The 17,419-nt window shown below is 32.2% G+C and overlaps 1 protein-coding gene across 1 annotated transcript in view; it reads left to right on the top strand.

Annotated features, from left to right (window-relative positions):
• Dmd (dystrophin) overlaps positions 1 to 17,419 on the top strand; it is a 1,637,847-nt gene that overhangs the window by 241,027 nt on the left and 1,379,401 nt on the right. Inside the window, exons 11-12 of the mRNA XM_035449892.1 lie at positions 4,417 to 4,596; positions 11,846 to 12,021. Coding sequence (XP_035305783.1) covers positions 4,417 to 4,596; positions 11,846 to 12,021 — 356 coding nt within the window. The remainder of the gene's footprint in view (positions 1 to 4,416; positions 4,597 to 11,845; positions 12,022 to 17,419) is intronic.

Below are 17,419 nucleotides of genomic sequence, written 5' to 3'. Positions count from 1 at the left end.
TATTTTCTGATTCAAAGATTCAAAACAAAAGAGAAGAGATTATTCAGGCTTGATGAGGTGAAATCCAGGACTTATAAAAATGTATAAATGATCCAAGGAAAGCCCATTTCAAGAATATATCTGCTCTGGAGACTGTTGCTGTTTTTCAGGGAAGGACAGCACTGAGAAATATGGAGACCCAAATGTATATTATATAAGATTTTCAGAAAGAGTGTTTATTTACCTGTGCTATTGTATTAAATGACAAGAATGCCATGCATATGAAGGCCCAGAAAGTGTTTGTGGAATGTACTATTTTACACTGATTTGGTACTCTGATAGCAACTCATCCGATGACTCTCAATGAATTCATCTTAATAAAATCAACGCTTTCAAAAATGTGTTTCTTAGGACAGTGGTTTCAGCATCACTTCTACATTTGTATTCTTACAGATATAAAGAAATATAAATTCTTCGGTTCTTCCTAAGTGTACTGACTTGTATGTTCTACAAGGAGGGGGCAAGAATCTGTATTTTCAATGAGAATTCTATATGATTCTTGTAATTTCTGAAGTTGAGAAAGACTGTAATCAACCAACCTACTTTAGTACAGAAACTAGTGATTGGAATGGAACGGGATGCTTCATGTATTTTGATAAATCACTGCAGAAAAAAATAGATGCATTATTCAATTTCTCCAGTATAAGAGAAATTATACTGGCATTATCCTCCTGTGCATACTCCTGATGAGAAGAGGGTGAAGGCTTCCTGTTCCTTTTGTAATTGTATATCCTGTTTAAAATTCAATTCATCTTCTAACCTTGACCAGGGAGAACTTATCTACTCACGTCTTACTGAACAGCATAATCTGGCACTTTTCTACATTTACTAGTGACTCAACCAGATTTACTTTCTGTTTGCTTTAAAGGCAGGTCTAGGTGCTCAGCTTTTGTGAAATTGAAATGTTTATTTTCTTTTATTGTCCTAGCAATGTGTGAGTTTTCCAGAGTTTTCTTTTGATTTCTAAATATTTGCAAATATTGTTCACTTATTTGTGCATATGCACACATGCATGTATTTATGTATATATACATGCATATGGCACAGCTTGCATGTGGTGATGAGAGAACAATTTGTCAAGTTGGATCTTTACTTCTATGTTATGTGGGCTTCTGTTATCGAGTTCATATTCGCAGATGTCCTGAACAGATGTTCAGGAAGTAGTCTATATGTCCTCAATAATCACATACTTAGACTTGACTCCTTATTTATAAATATTATTTTGCTTGTATTAATTAGGGAAAATTAATACAGAGTTATTTAAGATATACATATTAGATCCATGAGTAAAATGACACGCATACCAGGCATTTTGGCTCATGCTTGTAATACTACCACATGGGAGAAGGAGATAACATCACTGCAAGTTTTGCATTAACATAGTTTACATAGTGAAATATAGACCAGGATCCAATAGGGTTGTACTGAACATAAAATTCAAATAGAGTCATACTGAGAGATAAGTGTTGTACTCATATGAACAAAACAATTCACCGCAAGGATATACAGAAGATAATTTAATACTTATGATCAAACATATCTGGTATTGCTACAGATTTATTTTCACTCTAACTACTAATTATAGTGAAGGAGTCCTTTCAAAAACTGTGAGGTATTGAAAATAAGACAAGGAGAAGGGAGAGGAAGGGTGGGGAAGTCCAGAAAGAGACAGGGAAAAAGATGAAATTGAGTCTAAGTAACTAATTTGCCGCAGTCATGTTTCCAAAACTCAATATGGGCTGGTTATATGGATTACAAGGTAGATATGCTGCTGCCTAGCCTGAAGATGAATCCCCATGACCTACATGGTCGAACGAGAGAACCCATTTCTGCAAGTCATCCTCGGAACTTCCATTTCAATCTGTGGCACATCTTCATACATACGAATATATATAAATAAATAAGTAAAGATTAATACTCATATCGAAAATTTAATAAATTAATTTTGGTTTAAATTGTAGTTTTCTCATATGGATTTATATCAAAATTATTGATTACAATACATAATGTATTCATAATTACTGCTTATATTTTACCTTTTGTGTGCTTTCTGTATTTGTACTTTTAAAAGTTACTTTATTTTTTTGATGTTTGTTAAAAGTTTTCTTGTTTGCTTTAATGTTAATGTAGGAATCTTAGTTACATTTATTTAGGCAGAACATGGATGTATTTTTTGTCAAAGCTTAAGGAAGAATTTTATGTAGCACGTCTGAACAGATAGAAGGTACATGCACTGTTGAAGATACATATACATACATACACATACACATACACATACATACATACATACATACATACATATATATATATATATATATATATATATATATATTTTCCAGCAGAGTCTTCTTTCAGCATGACTTTCAGATTCCCCTTACAAAATGATACATCATTGCATTGTAGCTTTAATAGTAGGTGTACTTTCTGTGTCTACACATATAGGTATTTAAAATTCTTCCTTATGTTTTGAGAAAATAAGCAAGAAAATAAGCAATGATGAGTATGTTTACATTATTCCATTTTAAATATATACATATATTTCATACCTCTTCCAGAAAGAAATTAAACATATGATTAAGATTATGTCATAAAAATAAAGAAGATATGGTTTCTTACAATAAAATGAATACATGCCAAAAGTTAATTAGGAGGAAACAATGAAAATGAGACTCCTTACACAAAAGTATTGGAAAGATTTACAGTAGATTTCAAATGTGGCTTTCAGTTTGAGGCAGGTAACAAACTATAGTTTTACTACTAGTATAAGAATGTACTTAAATTTAATGGAAATATAACATGATTTTAGCAAAGCAAATTCCCCGATCCTATGTAGGACTACACTATGACATTGATAGCTTTGATATGATTTCAGCTTATATCTCAATTCATATTTTAGATTATAACAAATTTCAAAAGGTGAAAATAGTAATTATTGAGAAAAATTAGAATTTAATTTCACAACTTGTATCTTGCCAAAATATAGCATGAAGGCTGAAACATGAAATTCTGCAAGTGAAACAACTTCTAACAAAAGGGCAAACTAATTGAAGGGAAACGCTAGAACATTGTGGACTTCATAGCTATCAATGCAGGTGGCATACCAAAATATACTGCATAAAATGTCCCTTGTAGGGAGTTATATTGATTACACTGTGTCCCTGACATTTTGGTCTGTGACATTAGGTTCATGTGTTTCATGATAATTTCTTGTGTCACATATAATGTTAGTTGTTCTTAAATAAACCTGTATTTTATTTAGAAAGATATATATATATATATATATATATAATATATATATATATATATAATTTAGTTTATATTCACTGTGCTTGTTACTGCCAGAAGAATGGGGCTGTTGAAGCCTGTAAAATGATTTTATCTTTCTTTTACCTTTCTGTGTTTACAAACAAAGACACAGACTAACATTTGATAACAGGAAATTTGAATCCTCTTTAGGAAGGGTGACCTTAGTAGATAATCTACTGCTTTCACACTTTGTTTATCTATTTCAAAGAACCCCGAAGGCAGGAATGTAACCTTTCCATGAATTCTGAAACTATGAAAAGTATACCAATTATTTAATATAATATACAAAGTATTTATAAAATAAGCAAAGACATTCTCAAGGATTTGATTCATATACAGTGACTTAGTCCCTTTACTTGTTTAGGTATAACATACTTTAGAAAATAGTAATTCAAGGACTGAGAATCTGATGCACTGGTAGAGGACATGATTAACAAATATAAGACATTTTCAATCTCCAGGGCCAAATGGAAAAAAGCAAATAATCACACAAATAGCCAAATTTTAACTAAATAGTGGTTACAAAAAAAACCATTAAGTTTAAGAAACCATAGAAAAATAATAAATAATAAATTTTCTAATAATGGATAAAGGACTGTGATTTAACACAAACTTTTCAGTTTTGGTGAAAAGACCCTTAACCATTCAGGTTGTCTCTACTCATGAATGACACTGACAGATGATAGCTTTCATTTGAATTTGATCAGCAATTAAGAAATTTAGGAGTGTCTAAGTGCCATGCATCTTCAAATTCTAAAAAAAAAGAAGTGTGTATATGTTGAATTCCTTCTGGGGTGAGTGTATCCTTTCATTTGGCATTACTTCGAATATGTTAAAGTGCCCTTTCAAATGTTTAGTCTACATCTTTTGTTTTATTTTTAGTCTTCAGATTTCTAAAATAATGTATTTAGATTGTATTTTTCTACCTAGAATTTTATGGACCTTCTATACTGTTCAGCTGCATTTACAACATTTTCTCAGATATACAAAGGAGCAAATACATGCAAAAGGGAATGAATTACAGTACTTTAAGGCTCAGACTTACTTCCATGCTTTTACTTGTTTTACCAGATGTTAAAAATAGATCTGGAAAAGAAAAGGCAAACCATGGAAAAACTCAGTTCACTTAATGAAGATCTCCTTTCAGCACTGAAAAATAAGTCAGTGACTCAAAAGATGGAACTCTGGATGGAAAACTTTGCACAGCGTTGGGATAATTTAGCCCAAAAACTTGAAAAGAGTTCAGCACAAGTAAGTGATATTAAATACTATATTATAAATTATGCTGGATATATTTGAGAACTACATTAAGACAAAAATATTTTGATTCCCCCAAAGTATGCATTGAGTTTAGTTTGTTCCCAGTGGACAGTTGAATTAGAAACATGGTTCCCTTGCTTATACTGCTACTGGAGAATTGGAGAGAGGCAAAAGTATGAGTGCCAATTGCATGAACTTATTGCTGTCCTAGTTATCATAGAGAATGTTCCAGGAATTAAACAAATTACTAGGGAACTGTGTCATCACTGTCCACTGTGTCATCACTGTGGCTAAGTTAACACAGATATAAATTTAGATAAAAAAAATAGCTAAGTCACAATAGCAGTGTAATAAGAGTTTATGTTGTGAGTTTTCACTATTTTCCTAATTTTAGGAAAATATGTTGTTGTTGTAGTTAGATAATGGTTTACCTAATTGGTATTCAAAAATATGTGTGATAATATTTAACATAATCTTTCCCATTATATTTAATCATAAAGTTTCTTGATAATTGATCCTATTTGTAGCTCATTATATCATATACATAACTATTAGAAGAATGACTATACTTTATATTTAGGCATATATTTCTTCTATTGTGAGTTAAATACAGAGAATTTGTCTTCCTGACTTGTTAACTGATATGTAGAACTTACAAATATTTGTTGAAAGACAAAGAAATATTAAGATACTGTATCCAGAAACACAACTGAAGAAAAATATCAACTCTCATTCATGACTTTAATTATAATTACATCTTCCTTTCAAACTGAAATTCATATTTAAAATTTCTCATGTCATTATATAATAAAAATTTCATTTGATACATTTCATTAGATGGGTAGTCACAATTTTATTGCTAGTTTGCTTATTGTATATGACCTGCTTGTGGATGTTTTGCAGTATTGTAGGTATCTGAGAATATGTAGCATTAATAACTTTGAAAATACAATTATTATGACAATAAAATTCTTAAATAAAATATTGTATACGTCAGTATCATTTAAAAAACAGTTTGAAAGATATACCTCTTCACTAATACATTTTTGGAAGTATGATTTTGCCAAGTGACTTTGTATTTATTCCATAACAACAATATGCCTAAAGCTATTCATATATTCATGTCTTTGTTTTCCCTCAAGAACTTTCCCAAAATCATGCGATCACAGAGTCATTTCAAGTCTTTGCTTGAGGTTATTAGTTTGCAGAAATAGAAAATACAAGGAAACTAAAAATAAAAGAAGAGAATGTAGAAATAATGGCTTTTACATGAAAATTAACTGTGTTTTATCTAACCACAAATTCACCTTGATCAAAATTGTTTAATGATTCTAAGAAAAATTGAGGTTAAATTGTAACTTTAAAGAAGTTCACTCAAATTTGTACATTTTATCTGTTACAAGGGAAGTAAAAACTTTCATAATAACTCACACTCAATGCAGGGTTATGGGAAAAATTTTAATAGATTTCTGTTAAGAATGAGCAAAGTTTCTGAGCAGTGATAGCACACACCTTCAATCCCAGCACTTGGCTGGCAGATCTCTGTGAGTTTGAGGGAAGTCTGCTCCATAGAGTAAGTTCCAGGACAGCCAAAGCTACACTAAGAGACATTGTCTCAACAAACAAACAAACAGAATGAGCAAAATTTGGTAACTGTTAAAATTCATTCCTGAGAAGTAAGCTATAGGATCATGAAGGAGATTATAGGTAATATATTGTGTCCACATAAAGAGCTATCACATATCTATAACTTTGATGGCATTTCAGGTCAAAGCTTTGAGGGATTTTGGCCTTAAGAAGCTATTCCATGGAAAAAGATCAAAACATGGGGTGAAAACCTCAGGTATAATGGCTTCTCTCTTGCATTTTAATGTCAGCTTTGGCTTGAAGAATACCTGAACACATGCTGGGTGTGTTAAACTTGTTTAAAAGGAAGTTTAGGAAAATAGAGTGCTTTTTGTTTCCCAAAATTGGAAGGATAGAACCTCTTTGTTGTGTGAATACTAAAAATGGGAAAGGAGGGGAAAAGAAACACCGTGGATTGACTTCTATAAAACTGCAATGATTATGTCTTCATCTAATGCTTTTAAAAATATGCATGCTGATACATGCACAGTTTGTTTTCTAAGTGCCATAACCTTAATTCATGTATTGTTATCTTGATTTTAATTATGAAATATAATTAACATCTCTGTGTCATTAATAAAGGAAATTAAATAAAATGTAACTGAGTTGAAGCATCATCATAGCCACTTATCTAAAATCATATACGCTGGAAAAGATAAGTGACTAATTAATATGGTAGAATATATTAAAAGTTGAATATCTGATGACTTGATGTATGAATATATCTACCCTGTTAAATCCAAAAGTTTTCATTCTATTTTTTAACAAGGTAACATTCTACATTGGAATAAAAAATGCTATGACTCATGAATTTTGATATCACATTTTATTTTGTTTCTACTCAGCTAATGACACATTTGAGATAATTTCATTTGTGAACATAAATACCCTAAAGCTAAAACTAGAGCATTTGGAATTCACCTATCCTTTATCATGACAGTGGATGTCCATGCTCTGTTATGTCTGTGCCTGCATTCAAGATTTAAGCTGAGTTAATTCTTGTACTCATTTATCTTACCAAAGAGAGGAAACAGCATTGTATATACATATTCTGTGTCATTTTATGCCTTTGGAACTGATTTAACACTTTAGATGGTCTATAAGTAACACAAATCATGACTAACCATAAGACATTTTTCCAGTGGACCCGCAATACAAATGAAAAAATCACTGCGGTAATGTGGCTCAGTGGTTCTGAGTGCATAATGCTCCTGCAGAGTCCCCATATTGGGTTCCTGTCACCAATATCAGGAAACTCTTAATCACCTGTAGACCTGTGGATATGATAAAGGATCAGTACAATTAAATTACTTCACTTCTTTTAGGATTTTTTCTTATTTAAATGCATCACTTCAAATTTTAGGGTTTTTTTTTTTTTTTAGAAAATCTTTTTCGAAATTCTGTAGGTTAAAGATTTTCTTTGAAAAATGTGAAGTTATACCTCCAGTTACTCTGGAAATTAAGTATCATTTTGATACCACAAATGAAATTAGGAGTGTGGCAAGGGCTTTGGATATAAGTGCAGTTAGTCTTGAATTGTCCTTTCATTACCTATAGTAACTTAAAATACTGTAAGCACTGAAATTTGATCAAAGAAGACTCACTCAATATTTGCAATGCCTCATTTATTTATATAATAAAAATATAAGCCAAATTGAAATCTATAGTAACCTTATAGTCTCTAACGTCTATAGTATCTTGTTTTTGCTTGAAATCCTGTATGAATATATGAATTAGTGAAACAAATTATATATTATCTTATTTGCGTGAATGTCAGAGGCAGATGGAAGATAATCATAAAAATAAAATTTCCATTCCACTGAAATTAGACTGACTTCTGTCATTAACATAGTTTACTTACCATGAATTTACCTTTAAAATACTTATCATCTATATTACTCATTTATTGCCTACTGAAAATAAATGAAATGACATATAAATATATGGTCCCAAGCTATATGCTTCATAATCACTAGTTATAAAATGCTTTATCACTTCTATCTCAGTTGGTATATAATGGAAAGTAAGGTGAGTCAGAAAAACATAAATGCCATTGCTTTTCAATTTTTACAGGTGCGGCTAACACAATTGTTCAAATTCTAGTATTAATCCAGAAATTACTGAGGATATTTTCTTTCTAATCTATTTTTGTACTGAAGGAAAGAATAAAATGCATCAAACTGGAGAGATAACTTCACAGAAAGAACACTCTTAATTATATTATGAAGTATTTTATTTCAAAGTCAATGATGACTTCTTTTATGATGTCCTCTGAGTATTTGGACTCTAATTGTTCTCATAATCCCAATGTCAGTTACTATTCAAGAAGTTTTGTTACCTTATTATTGGTGACAAAACAGAATATTAGTTAATATTAAGAATAAATTTAGTTACCCAACTACTGCTGGTGCTTACTGTTGGCTCTCTTTGGACGTTGACACTAAAATAAATTTGTATGTTAAGATGTTAATTGAGGGAAGTCTAGCTTTATACTGTGTAAATAAAATGTCCTTCACTAGTGCATTTTTAATCGATGTTTTGTTTTGCATAGTTCTATTTTTCATGTAGCACTCATCGTATTTCACAAATATTACTGATTATCACATTGTCTGATAGAGTATAAAATATTGAAGATGATTCCATTTTACCCATTTCAAAATGTCCTATAGGAGATACATATTTCATAAGTATTGAGCATATTTGAAATATTAATGTGTATCTACTAAACAACATGTAATTTTAGATTGCTTTAATTAGATATGGTGTCCAAAACCTGAAAATATTGGTTTTGACATATCAACCCCATTAATTTCAGTTTGTACAAATTCCTAACATTTCAGACCTTCAAAATGAGATTTAATAGAGTCGTGATTATTGTTTTTAGTCTTTAAAATTGATGTTTATAAACAAAATGCAAGTTGCCCTGTGCTTGTTCAGAGTTCAAAGAAAAATGAACCTAGAAAAGTCATAATAAGTTAGCTTGTTTTTAGGAGTTAAGAAGTTCTTGATAAATCGGAAGTATTACTGTCATACTAAGGAGTTTTCAACTTTGGGGAGAACAACTCTTAGAGTAAGATTTATTATAATGATTCTAACGAATAATTAAGCATTTACATGCAATTAATCAAAATCATGGAAGAACATAGTATATGAACTTAGTTTTATGGTCTAATTGCATTGAGTAGGCTTGGAGAGTAATTACTAATTTTTATACATAATGTACTCCTTTCCAAATTTTAGGGTCAATGTGTGATTGTTATCGTATTTCTCCGTTTCAATGAAAATGAAATAGCATTGTCAATCATGGTGTTATTGTAAAGAAAGTATATAGCCAACATAGTTCCATGTGTTTCTGTTCTTTTTAAAGTGATTCATTGTGCTTATCTACATGGCTATGTATATTCTTTTTATTATTGAAAATAGATTCTTCTTTGTTACAATACATCCCAACCACATTTTCTCCTCCCTCCATTTCTCATAGCTTCATGCTACCACCCCTCTTCCCCAGGTCCACTCCCTGTCCATTTCTTCTTCAGAAAAGAACAGACCTCCAAGAGATGACAGCAAAACAGGACAAAACAAGATACAATAATATAGTCTGCCTTGACTGTGTATATTCTTAAAATACAATTTTATCCTTAATCATGTTGCCATAATCATGTTCTTTTAAATCTCCATGTGCAAGTCTATTTAATTTTATAACAACAATGAAAAAGAAGTTATTAACATAACGGAAGTCTACATGGTCAAATACCTAAAATATCAAAATATTATGCATAAGTTTAAAAGAAAAAGTTTTAAATTTTCCTATTGTCTATAATCAGAGCACTTATAGATATTCTTCTCGGGAGAAATATTCATATATACAGTTACGTATTATATGTAAAATAATCATTCCTTGTGACTTAAAAATGTCACAATAAAATGATTCTTGGGATCCTGATAAAATTACATTTCTTTCAGAATAAAGACAAATTAAATTGTTCATTTAATGTTCTTTCTGTGTTAGGTGCAATTATATTTGAATTTATACTATGAGCAGCTTTAAAACTGTTGCCTTTTGCTTTAATCTTAATATAAACTGTTACTGGAGTATACAATTAGAGTTGCTCATAGCTCTTTGATTGATTCTGTATAATGAATTAATGAAGGGCTTAGAAAAGATAAAAGATAACTTGCATTTGGCACTTCATGGTATATGTTGGGTATTTTTTTGTTAAGGTTGTAGTTGTATACTTGCTTAGTTTGCATAAAGAAGCTACAGAAATAAAAGGCTTCACCATGTCCAATGATGTTGGTTGTCTTAAAGTTAGTGTTTTAAATGTGCATAATTGAATGAATTTTTGCAGATGAGAATTTGTTGTAGGATTTCATTCTTTGGTGGCCAGTTTGGAAGATGAAATAAATATCCTAACTCTTCCCCTGCTGCTTCCCATGGAAAGAATCAGTCAACACACAGTCAGGGAGAGATGGTACACAGAACTTTTCTCACATTTCTCAGCAAGTTCAGGACAGTTCAAAAACAATTCTTGGTGAAGCCAAATATATGTTCTTCTGTTATTATCCAAAAGAAGAACTAATGCAGGCATTCTTTGGCCTTTTTTGAAATAAATCTTCCAAATGAATTAATTACAGAGAACTGCAGTTAATATGCCAGAGGTAACTTATGGTCATAATAAAGTCAAGCCTGTGAGGAAGATAAAGGGAGAATTTAAAGGACGGAATATGTCATTTTGTACAACTTGTCTATATCGTATTATCTTTCATATGGAGCTGACAACTATCATTATGTGTATCATATATTATAGTAGGCCAAATTTGTGAATTATGTGTCTCTAAAACTGTCTGATCTGAAGGAGAGCGTAATCTTAAAATAGAAGCCTCTAATTATAAATTCAGAAATTCATGTATTTGAACATATTCAATAACTTATACAGAATATTTAAACAAACTTTTGAAAAACATGAAACTCAAAAGTACTTATGGATTAATGAGTACTTTATATTAATATTTTATTGAAATTGCAAAAGATGCCACTTTTTATTAAATAGCATTTTATTTCAAAGTTCAACTGACTTTCTTTTTAAATATGTACTGAACAAACTAATCATTATGAAATCAAATTTGCATTTTAAAACTGTATTTAATATATTTATTTTTTACAGGTTTGCCTTCATTCAAGTGCTTTCTTATCTGATGTAATTAGAAAACTTACCATACATATACAATGTCCCATGTGTTAGAAATTGTGCTTAGATACTATAGTAAAGTTTATCTTAATGTTGTGAAGTCTTTAATAAGCATTCCTTAATAATACAGTGGCATCCTGATTCTTCTTAGGTCCTTTACTTCCTAAAGTTTTGTTTTTTCCCATTACATCCAGGAGTCACTGTTTACATCTGATTTTGAGACTACCTAGCTTCTCTGTTTCAGTCAACATAACTTAAGTCAGATAAAATAATTTGATTCAGGTTTAATACGGTGTTAGTTTTATCTGAAGGTCAATCTACCAACAAGCAGGAACAGCTTCTCATTATTTTCCCTCACCACTCCGAGCACACTTTACCAAAGTCTTTTGAACAGTGCCTGACCTCTGTTTCAATATTTCTCACAGATTTCACAGGCTGTCACCACCACTCAGCCATCACTAACACAGACAACTGTAATGGAAACAGTAACTATGGTGACCACTAGGGAACAAATCCTGGTAAAACATGCCCAAGAGGAACTTCCACCACCACCTCCTCAAAAGAAGAGGCAGATTACTGTGGATTCTGAAATTAGGAAAAGGTGAGAACATCTTATTCATGACTTTATTCACAGATGAAGATTCATTTTTAAGCAGGGAAACTCATTTATGTGAGTCTTGTTTTATACTTGCCTCATATTTCCCGAAACTTGGGCATTTTGTAATGTCAGTTAAATAGTGAGGAAAAATAATGAGGCAAGTTTTTAAATTTGCTCAAGAAATCATTTTGTCAATAACTGAAGACTTAATGGAAATGCTGTTTTCTGGACTGAAAGAAGAAACTACAAGTAATGAACAGCCATGACACATTTTAATACCAAAAGTCCAGTTTTGTTTAGTTTCATCATAAAGGGCCTTTCTGTTCAGGTGTTAGTTTTGCATTAAATGACTTTCTTTAATAATTGGAAGTGCAATTTCATGGAGAAGTATACCTCTAATAGGTTAGATCCATTCTGCTTCTTTATGAGAATATAATGTCTCAATCTGCACATCCTAAATCAGAAGTAATTACGAACAGATTTCTTGTTCTTTGATATTTATAAAGGCTTATCTTGAAGGTACTGGAATTTTTAACTGATCTTTTTGTGAGTATTCTTAGTAGACATTGTAGATAAGTTAGATATTATTTAAATCAGTGGATGTATTAAAAAGATGGCAATAAAATTTCATAAAGTCAGAACTAGCATGAAAATCATAAAATAGCACAATTTCCATCCTATATACATTATTGTAATTTTAAGATTAAGAAAGTACATTGCAATATGCTTTGTGTTTCTAAGTAGCATATGCTCAGGAATGTAGAGAACATTTAACATTAGAATTTGCATATACCAGAGTATAGAAGTATGGGGAGAATACATACGTAAAAATAGTACATCAGATGTTCTTAGCAATGGAAAAGAAACATCTAGAAAAGTTATTTGAATACATTATTTGATGCATTTTATTCATTCATTCATGACTTATAACCTGATTTGAAAATTCCAAACTAAATCTTCTTCACCTTGAAAATGTCTGTTTGAAATCTAGATGAAATAGGTAAGGCCTTTATACAACAGCAAGCCTACTGCTATTTTATGAGTTATGAACTAAATATTAGTATTAATACATTTTTAACTTTTTGTGCATATGTGTACGTTATTTGTTTATATGGATGATGTGGGGGTGTATGGGTGTGTGTAATATTGTGTATTATGTTTTCTTTGTATGAGCATGGACATGTGATTTCCACAGTGTGTGTATGGATGGAAAAGGACAACATTGTTGTCAGGTTCTTAAATTTCTGTTTTTGAGGCAGGTTCTTGTTTTCTTTTTGTTGCTGTGTTTGTTGTCACCACTCCTTAGGCAACTGAAATGTGAGATTTTTGGTATTTTTCTTTCTCTGCTTCTGATTTCATATTGGGAGCACTGGCAGTACTGAAGTGCATTACTATGCCCAGCTTTTATGTGTGCCCTGGGAATTTAAACTATAGTGCCAATGACTCCATAGAAAGTATTTTACACACTGAGACATCTCTCCAGCCCTGATATTACTTTTTAATTGGTAAAAAAAACAGAAGAATAATATGTTATGACTTACAATTATATAAATTTCAAATTTCAGGGTCTTCATTAATATAACACAGTCCATGTATTCAAACATTTATCATCAATGACTTCTTTCACATGACAAAGACAGGTGTTAAAAATTATAGCTATAACTCTGTGACTCCTCACAAACCTATATGACACCTCAGAAAAATAGGTTAGCTGAGCTTCGGTCCAGTCAAATGGTTTGCAAACTCTGAATGATTTTGCACAACCATTTTAGACAGCAAATTCTACATAATCTCGTCACCACAGCAGTGGAAATGTTGCTATTCACTGGTGGAGAAGAAAAAAATTGATGACACAAATAAATGAGTAAGGCTCTTATTTTCCATTCAGTTTTTCCTAGTAGCATGTCCACTAATTAATTTAATGTAATATTAAATATGTGTCTATAGACGATGCTTAGTAGGCTCCTTACTTATGGGTATGTGCTTACCAATCCTGGAAATGTCTTCAGAAACATCCTTAAGCAAAAAGCAACGAAGTGAATTGATCCATATCAATCTGTCTTCAAAGATTTATTTCCACTGCTTATCTGGAGATATTATTTGTTTTGAAATTATGTTTCGTTTCTTTTGTTTTAGAAAAAAATGGGTAGTGGCTTGAAATCGGTCACCTAAACTCTGTTTTTAGCATATGTTCCCTATTGTCACTATAATTGACTAGGGTGAGAAAATAAATGAGGAACGTACCAATTGTTTAAATAAAAACTAGCACTTATTATGGACTTTATTATGTTTTGAGAACAAGATGTTATTCTTTAAATGGATAACATTTATTCTTCCCAATAACTTTCCAAGATAGGTATAGGTATTATTAGTATTATACAGAGCTTCCAAGAACCTGAGCTAAGACTTCAATATGGAGTGCAATGTAGTGTATCTCTTTAGCAGGTAGCATATGAAAGTAATATTATCTCCTGGTTTTCCCAAAACTGTTTAATTATACTTGTTGTCCCATCATAATTATGCTTAGCACTAGCATGCACCTTACAGGTATCCTGCTTTGAACAACATAATGATATAGATAGACTATATAGTACTCTACAATGTTGACTTTAAACTGCACAAAAAGAGCAAAAGAAGAAACATTTGAAGCAATTAAATTAAGTAATTGATAATGGTTTACCATATGGAATACGATTACAGAATTTTCGTGAAATTATGACTGTAAAGTTCATGTTAGCCAATGTGTTTCTCTCACTCTCTCTCATTCCATATTTGAAATGCATTTTATTGTAAACTTTGTGCTTGTGTTCTATTAATTCCCTTTCTTTTAAAAAAATGTCCTTGTTCCACATCTATGATTAACTGTGGTTCATCCACTGCTACATGATGTGATTTCTTTTTTGCCTAATTCCTATGAGAGTGTCTCATAAACCAATTCTTTTTGCCTTTGTGACTTACCTCAATTGTTTTCTCTCATGGAATAGTGGTCCTATGAATTAATGACTACCAAATCATTTTACTCCATATACGACCTCTTCCCTAAAAGACACCTTTCTAAAACTAATGTTTTGGCTGGGCCTTGGTGGCACATGCCTTTAATCCCAGCACTCTAGCACTCTAGCACTCGGGAGGCAGAGGCAGGCGGATCTCTGTGAGTTTGAGACCAGCCTGGTCTCCAGAGCAAGTGCCAGGATAGGCTCCAAAGGTTCACAGAGAAACCATGTCTCTAAAAACCAAAAAAAAAAAATGCTAATGCTTTGATGATGATATTTCTACATGTGAACCCAGCCAGTGCCTCAATTTCCATTTTTATTGTCTACAATTGCATTCCCCATGAAATTAGTAGTAATACATGGTCTATATGTCCAAATGAGTAGCAAATTTAGAAGACAAGTATATTAAAGTTTGAAATTTGTCTGTTTCATTGCCAGAATATGACTTTAGGAAAATGGCTTAGGATTTTTTCATCAGAGTCAACATTTTTACATTATCAAGTACAGTGGAGATAAAGAAGCCCCAGAATCTAGTGCTCATGAGATAATACATTTTCAATTTTATTGAATAGATTCTCCTCTCCTACATTACCTCCCAAGAACAGTTTCCCCTACATCCACCCTACCCAGCTACCCTACTTTCCCTCTCCCCCAGATCCACTCCACTCTATTTTCTCTTCAGAAAAGAACAGGCCTCCAAGAGACTGCTGTGAAACAGGACAAAACAAGACACAATAAGACAAGGAAAAAGCCCTCATATGGTGGTTGGAAAAGGCAACCCAGTAGGAGAAAAAGAGTTCAAAGAGTCAGATACACCTGCTCCCACTGCAAGGAATATCACAAATACATCAAAGTAACAGCTATAAGATATGCACAGAGGACCAAGTACATACCCCTCATTGCTTTTCTCTCTGGGAGCCTATGTGAGTCCTACTTATTGACTTAGTGAGCCATATTCTCCTGGTATCCTCCACTCCCCAACTCTTACAATCTTTCTTCCCCCTTTTTCAATGGGGTTCCCCATCTCCAAGTGAAGAGATCTGATGGGGACTTCCAATTTAGACTTTCTCATCATAAGAGATTCTGTGGGACTCTGCACATGCTCCCATCTGCTGCCAGAGGAAGCCTCTCTGATAATTACTGGAAAAGCTTCAAGTCTATGAGTACAGAAGAATATAATTAGGATTTCATTGATTATTTTTGTCAGTTCTGTTTGATCCTACACTGTGTCTCTGGCTATCCAATCTATGGCCATCTAGACATTGTAGGGCATAAGATCTCTTTCCTGGTGTTGGCCTCAAGTTACACTAAACATTGATTAGCTACCCCTACAAGTTCTGCCACCATGTTACAACACATCTTATATGCAGGACAGATTTAGGTAAAGGTTTTTGTGCCTGGGTTAATCTTCAGGTTTCTCTTTCTGTAGCCCACAGAGCACTTTGTTGCCACAAAGATACTAGATTGTAGGTGTGAAGCTAAAAGCATGCACCAGCTAGACCTCTCTACATTCAATGAGCTGTGTGGAAGTTATCCTCAGCAATGGGGCTTACTGTTTCTAGGAAGCGACCCTTTGACCTAGGATCAGCCTGGATAGTTTCTGAATCTCCATGGGTCCTCCTTGGCAAATAGCTCAACCAACTCTTACCAATGAAAGCATTGTCTGTGTGCTAAAGATGGCAATTTCAGTTGCTTTCTTCACTTACCTTAGATCTATACCCCCTATCCTATTCTTCCAACTTTACACACTTTTCAGTATAGTTTGTGCTGCCTGCATACTTCTGGAAGCATGGGCTTCATAGGAGGATGGTCAGCTGACCAGGGACTACAACCTTAAAGATCACTAACTCTCCTCCAACATTTTTATTTCATTCATTAGATCTAGGGTGACATACATAAATTTTAATTTCAAACAAGGAAAATTGTTGAAATTAGTTCATTACAAATTAACTTGAAACTTTCTTTCCTATTACATACAGTTTACTTTAAGCTAAACTATGTGATGCCTTTGATCCATTTTGAGACACTAACTACATATTCTTATGATTGTTTATTTGGATTACTATTACATCCACTAGATTTGAAGGTTCCCTTGGCCAAATTCTAGTATATATTTTGACTGCATAAGTGGTCTTCTGTCTGCAAGATATCTAAAAGATATTTTTAACAGGAGTAAAAAATGTCTGACATTAACATACATAACAGGGTATCTAGCAAACAATAATGTATTGTTTCAAAATATAAAAGATTTTGTCATTTTTCCAGAAAATGACAAATGTTTGAAAAGATTACATCACCTTTATGTAATCATCACTAAATGTGTTCATGTATGGAAATAGTATGTTATATCCATAACTATGAGTAATTATTATCTGTTAATTAATGAGTCTTAAAGAAATAGATGGTAA

Source organism: Cricetulus griseus, chromosome X (genome assembly GCF_003668045.3).
Source record: "Cricetulus griseus strain 17A/GY chromosome X, alternate assembly CriGri-PICRH-1.0, whole genome shotgun sequence".
In the NCBI taxonomy this organism is placed as follows: Eukaryota; Metazoa; Chordata; class Mammalia; order Rodentia; family Cricetidae; genus Cricetulus; species Cricetulus griseus.
Note: the sequence above shows the minus strand (reverse complement) of the source record. Positions and strands in the feature narration are given on the sequence as shown.